Source organism: Leopardus geoffroyi, chromosome D3, assembly GCF_018350155.1.
Source record: "Leopardus geoffroyi isolate Oge1 chromosome D3, O.geoffroyi_Oge1_pat1.0, whole genome shotgun sequence".
Lineage (NCBI taxonomy): Eukaryota > Metazoa > Chordata > Mammalia > Carnivora > Felidae > Leopardus > Leopardus geoffroyi.
The window spans coordinates 10,797,272-10,803,358 of record NC_059339.1 but is presented as its reverse complement, the minus strand read 5'-3'; the positions used below and the strand labels follow the sequence as shown (position 1 = coordinate 10,803,358).

The window sequence follows — 6,087 nt, the reverse complement described above, 5'->3', positions numbered from 1 at the left end:
CCTGGCTCCGGGAGGATCAGGGTTTCAGGCTGCCCTCAGACCCCGCTCTGGGGCTATCCATTTGCCCCCAATTTCTCCCTCATCCAGCGCCATGAAAGCTCGAGGGCCTCCAGCCTTACGCCGCTGGCTTTATTTGGTGCCCAGGTAGTCGAATATTCGTATGTATTTTTATTCACTACTGGCATTTAAAAAACCAGGGGCTATCATAGAGAAATCTGGCTTTTTCTGGAAAAAATCTCATCCGGATAGCCTGGGGCCACCTGTCGTCCGAGCCGAGCAGCGCACCTTTGAGATGGCAGACACCGCAGGCTGCCCCGCCCCCCGCCACTCCTAGCTGCCCTCCAGACACACGGCCTCGCTGTCGGCTGCCCAGTATCCTCCCACGTGGGCGGTCACCGTCTTCAGTGCAGCCGGGAGGAGAGGCCACAGAGAGGCCAGAGCCCAGCCCCCACCCCAATCCGGCAGGATCGTGGGATTCCGGGTGCAACTCCATCGAGCAAAGGCTTTACCGTTTCTCATCAGTGCTCCGGCCCAGGGTGGCCAATGACAAGCAGCAGGGCTGGAGAGGAAGGAGCTCCCGGCCGGCTTCCGCCTCTCTGTCCTGAGTGCTCTCCAGTCACACGTCTAACTTTCTGGCCTTCCTGGACCCCTCTACTCGGCAAGGTCCTCGTCACTGTTCTTTCGGCAAATGTGGAAAATGCATGAGGCCCATGTTCCCAAACTTCAAGTGGCCAACTCGCCACTGTCGTGATTTCTGCCACTTCCTTGTTATATTATTTAACTTTGTTATTTAATTCAACCCGGGCCTGTGGTGGCCTTTCCCCTAAGGAAAATCAAATTAGTCAAAGTCGTGGTTTTGATACGCTACTGATATATTTCATACATGGAAACAAATACATGATTATTAAAGTTAAAAAATGCCCACCCGCATGTCACCCAGATCCTGTTTCCCACGGTCCACACGCTGTGCCTGGGAAAACTCCAGACTCAGCTGGAAACTCATCCTGAGCAGGAAGCTTGGCTTGAAGAAGAAGGGACCTTCCAGGTTGGCGATCGTGCTACTTAGTCACACTTGGTGGCAAGACGTTATGGGAGTGATGGGGGAGCGGCGGGCCCCTCCCAGGGGCACCCCTGGGTTGGCACTCATACGGCCTGTGGCCATGGCAACACCAGTACAGGAATCTTAAGGGGCGGCCGTCAAATCCACACGACGGGGTAAAAGGTAGGAACTGGCGATTGTCAGCACAGAGGCACGGCCCGCCCTCGCTGCGTCTGCCCCCACGAGCGCTTCTCCGATGCCTCGTGGTTACCTAGGAGACCCCGGTTCTCCAGAGGCGCCCCCAACCAGTGCCCTCCTCTGAAACCGTGCCCCTCACTGTGACCCACGAGCAAACCTGAGAACCAAAAAACTCATTTCCAAGGGGGCTTTGGTTTCCGGGTGGCCCCACCTCGCTGGGGGGCGGCTGGCACTGAAACACGGACTGAGCGAGCCCTGGGAGTCACGAGAGGGCTCTGGAAGGTCACCCCCGACGGGGAAGGCCTGGGATCCCGAGGCCCATTGGCGTGGGAGGCACTGGTGTGTGGGTGACCCGTGCCGGGGACGGTCAGGTGTGTGAGGGAATGGGAACGTTCTCGCCTCGGAGGGCGTGGAGAGTCTAACCCGTCCACGGACAACTTCCGGGTATCTGCCGCCACCTTGGGCTCTGCCTTCAAGGGACCAGCTGGGTGAATGGCTCGCAGTGGGGTGTCCCTGGGCCGGGGCGACTGGCTGCCCCTGGGGGTGGCTGGGGGTGTCCAGAAGAGGGCATGGAGTTTTGCAGCATCCCCCTTTGCCATCCACGGGCCCTCCCAGCTGGTGCCCTCGGGTCGGGAGCCAAACAGCGACTCATCGCAGTAAGAAGGAGTGTGGCTGATCAGTCTGGCAGAGGGGAGAGAAATGCAGTGAGCTGGGGGAGTGAACAAAGCCTGAAACCCGTAAGCCCCTACCCCCCCTGCTGGACACCTGCAGTAGCACAGAGCGCTGCCTGCAGACGTCGAAGTCCCTGTCTCCCAGCCTGGCACCCACAGGGAGGCCACAGCCCTCCCATGTCCCACCACTCCCATCTCTGTCGTTTTTTCCCCTGCCGAGAATCCTGACCCCAGCCTTTCCAGGCCCGGCCAATTTGCATATTCCATCTTCCCCGCCACACTGATTGGCTTGGGATTGGCCACATGACCCATCCTATCCAACCAGAGCTGCCGTAGGACCCTTGTTCAAACTTCTGGGAAGGATGTTTGTCTGCCAACCTGATAGGCCGGCAGGATGGCAGGGCCAAGCAGCCGGTCGCTGGCTCAGCTGGAACATGGGGGGAAAGGTGCGCTAAGATAGAGACAGAATCCAACAAGAGTCCGAGCCCCGGATAAACAAGCCCCAAGCATTACTTTTCTGCTGAAACCAGTTTGTGTTAAGTTTTGTCACTTGTATCCAAAAGAGTCCCAGTTAATATGACCTTTTTGCTTTCCCCCCCCACCCCATTCTCCTTTTTCCTAGTGGCCTTGTCAGCTGAGCCCTCTGCAGCCCTGTGGCCCGTCCCACTGTATTCGAAGTGACACAGCCCAGTGCCTGGCAGACAGAGGGCGCTCAGTCTGAACTTGTGTTATAAAGCTGGCCTGGCCTTACTACCAGAGACACTTTTTAAAATGTTGGATGTTTACTGAGGGCTTTTCATGCGCAGGCCCAGGACGCAGCAAGTCATGTGCATTAACCCATTATTTCTCACAAACATCCACAGGAGGGAGATGTGATCATCTCATTTTACAAACAAGAAAACGGAGGCTAGGGAGGGTAAGGCCCCAGAGCAAGGAGGAGGGTAGAGACAAGATTCACATCCAGCCCGGCTCAAGGGCCAAGCTCTGGGATCAGTATATCAAATATAAGTGACTTCTCAGCTTTAAGTAGATTCACTTAGCAATTTTCTTTTTTTATTATTAGTCTCACAAATATTCATGGCACACCTATGAGGTGGCAGCTCCATGGTTTTTGGCCAGGCAACTTTTTGCTGCCTGAGTTCATTGCTCAAACCATATCTGCTTGTTGCCTCTGTCTGTCCAGTGTCAAAGGTTTTACTCAATAGTATCTCTCTCTCTTATGACCTTTTCACCTGACACCCTCTACTTGTCAGCATCCTGAACAAAATTCTATCCTCCAGGAGAGCATGGGGTTGACCTCCCCTGTCCTGGACACCATACCTCTGTTAACGTGGCCTACATTTACATCAGCGTTTTCAGCTATGTTATAGGTGTCAGTGCGGCTAATGTCACCCGACCCTACCTTAAGGCTCCTATGTCAGATGCATGGCGCTCAACCCGGCATAATAATAATAATAATAATAATAATAATAATAATAACGAATCTTGGTTCTATCTCACTGAATCTTATCTCCTTAAATAGGCACTATTCCCATTTTCACGTCTTTCCACCAACCTGTGTCCTCCTGGCTCAGAACGGACCCTTAAATATGATTGGCTAGTTGTTATGGATTGAACTATGCCCTCCCAAAATTTCACACGGAATTTTAAAGAGATGATTAGGGGGGCGCCTGGGTGGCGCAGTCGGTTAAGCGTCCGACTTCAGCCAGGTCACGATCTCGCGGTCCGGGAGTTCGAGCCCCGCGTCGGGCTCTGGGCTGATGGCTCAGAGCCTGGAGCCTGTTTCCGATTCTGTGTCTCCCTCTCTCTCTGCCCCTCCCCCGTTCATGCTCTGTCTCTCTCTGTCCCAAAGGTAGATAAACGTTGAAAAAAAAAAAATAAATAAAAAAAATAAAGAGATGATTAGGCTTAAATAAGATCATAAGGGTGGGCTCTAATCGAATAGGACTAGTGCCTTCATAAGAAGTGGGGAGACTCCGCGAATGTACATGCTCACAGAGATAAGGCCATGCGAGAACACGGCAAGAAGGTGGCAGTCTTGATCTTGGACTCGGAGCCTCCAGCACTCAAATTAATTTGTTGTTTAAGCTCCCCGGTCTATGGTATTTTGTTATGGCAGCAGTAAACGACTACTATGCCAGTCTCTTCTCTGTTTTTGTCCAAACCCGTGACAAAATAAACAAGATAGAGCCCTGTGGCCTACCACGAGACACCTCCCTCCAGGCTGATATTAACCTGAAATACTCCAAACAATCTAGTTATAACCTAATCAATTTACAATAAGAAACGTCTAACTAACTTACGACAATGTTAGCATCAACTCTGTTTTTCTAACTTGTTCAAGCAAGAACCATTTCCAGATGACTTGTCATTTCGCGGATCAACCACACGCAAATTGCTCTGTGACTCTGTGCAGATCACCGGACCCTTCTGGGTCTCACTTGCCTGGTCTGTGGCATTTGGGAACAGGTGTTCCACCGTCACCACTGTCACACTGTACACACCTCACCTCGTTTACTCTCAATAATCCCGCTTGGTCCCATCTTCCACATATGGGAACTGCAGCTCTGAGAGGTCAAGGTGCTTACCCAGGGTCACACAGCATGTGAACAGAAGGGCTCCAACAGGAACCCAAGTGGCTTCACGAGTGCAGGAATGCACCTCCCCATTCGGTTACCTGTATTTGTTCTTCTTCCTCGGTGTGAGGGTCGGGGTGCTGACCCTGGAGGAGGTGTTCTCACAGCTCCCGTTGGCCCCCAAGGCCTGTGATGTCCCTGTGCCCACTCGACTGGTTCTGTTGGCCTTCTCCACCCAAGGTGGGTCAAAGTCTGGTGGTGTGGGCCGGGTACCCGCAGGGCTGCCAAACAAAGTCTCATCCACATAGGACGCCCTGGCCTTGACCCGATAGCCACCCCGGCAACGGTGCTGAAGGTGGAGGGTCTGCATCCCACTGACGGCCAGCTCCACGGGGGTTTTCATGCTGCCCATGGTCCCCAGTGATACCGGGCATGCTCTGCCTGCCAGGCCCTGCCTCCAGGACTCCCTGTGAAAGGGGATCAGGCAGGCACCCCTGTCACGGGCAGTGCCAGCAGGGGAAGATGGGCCGTCTCTTAAGTTCCCATCCCAAGGACCAGGTCCTCCCTCAACCAGTCCTCCTCAAACGGAGCTTCCAACCCCAGGAGACATTTCAGAAATTCGTTCAACTGTCTTTTGGCTATATCACAATAGGGAGAGAGGTGCTCCTGGCAAATATTTAATGAATAAATATGCATTCTCAGCATACAGTGCTCAATATAGAATGCTAGAGGGATGAAAAAGAGATGGGGTCTGTGTCTATTTTGGCACCAACAAGAAAACTTGGCATGATGGGACGGGGGAGACAGGGTTGGTCTTTACACGCTATAAATATTTACGGGGTGGATACAATAACCAGTATCATCTCATGCTTACCTTGTGCAAAGAGCTTTACAAACATTGTTTCATTTAATCCTCTTAACAGTCCTGCGAAGTGGCTTCGGTTATGTCCATTCTACAGATGACAAAACTGAAGCTTCAAAAGCTGAAGTCACATATGTAAGCCACACCTAATAAATAAAGCTAAAGCAGTGGAAGAGAAATTTGAAGCTGATAAGAGCCCAGAGCTTATGCATTTAACCATTATACTACTGACAGATCACACCCACCCCTCCAACTACACCCTATGCCCCGATCCCCAAGTCAGTGTCCCAGTTGATGTCCGAGATCCCTGCATTCTTGTTTTCCTACCTGAGCATCTCGGCTCGCGGATGTCGGCTGCAACCTCATGCTTCTTCCCCACCTGGTGTGGATTCCTCCGCGGGTGCTTCCGACACCCCAATTTACCTGCGGCCTGGACCCCGGGACCCCAAGCTGCTCGGGCAGCCCCGGGCACAGCGCGAACGGACGCGCCGCCGCAGCCAGGCCCTAGCGACGTGGGCTCGGCGCGCGCAACCCGCGGCAACCAGAGAGGGGCGGGGCGGCGCGGCCGGAACCATTAGCACCGGGGGTGAGGCACCCCGTTTATGACGCCCCCGGAGTTCTCCAAAACCTAGAGAGGGACCTCTCACGCCAGTCGGGGGAGGGTCGGTGTGTGCGCCCCAAGCCTCCCGGGACTGCAAAAGGGGAGGCAGCGCAGGCGGGGCCACGTTGACGCGGCGCCCC

At 53.8% G+C, this 6,087-nt stretch overlaps 1 protein-coding gene across 2 annotated transcripts; it reads right to left on the bottom strand.

Annotated features, from left to right (window-relative positions):
• Positions 1 to 851: 851 nt before the first annotated feature.
• RITA1 (RBPJ interacting and tubulin associated 1) lies at positions 852 to 5,997 on the bottom strand. 2 transcript variants are annotated; one of them, XM_045458270.1, is made up of 4 exons: positions 5,674 to 5,997; positions 5,359 to 5,505; positions 4,586 to 4,951; positions 852 to 1,918 (listed from the first exon to the last, which is right to left on the bottom strand). In XM_045458270.1, the coding sequence occupies exons 3-4, from the start codon at positions 4,894 to 4,896 to the stop codon at positions 1,411 to 1,413; spliced, it is 819 nt and encodes a 272-aa protein (XP_045314226.1). In that variant the 5' UTR covers positions 4,897 to 4,951; positions 5,359 to 5,505; positions 5,674 to 5,997; the 3' UTR covers positions 852 to 1,410. The 2 variants fall into 2 exon arrangements, with proteins under 2 accessions (XP_045314226.1, XP_045314227.1); XM_045458271.1 differs by having other exon boundaries at positions 4,586 to 5,505.
• Positions 5,998 to 6,087: the final 90 nt, after the last annotated feature.

What these genes read in the sequence shown, in the direction of transcription:
- RITA1 (XM_045458271.1), bottom strand. Translation starts at nt 4,896, where the DNA reads ATGGGCAGCATGAAAACCCCCGTGGAGCTGGCCGTCAGTGGGATGCAG. An exon ending in AGGAAGAAGAACAAATACAG is followed by an intron (nt 1,919 to 4,585) that starts GTAACCGAATGG and finishes CCCCTCTGCCAG; the next exon opens with ACTGATCAGCCACACTCCTT.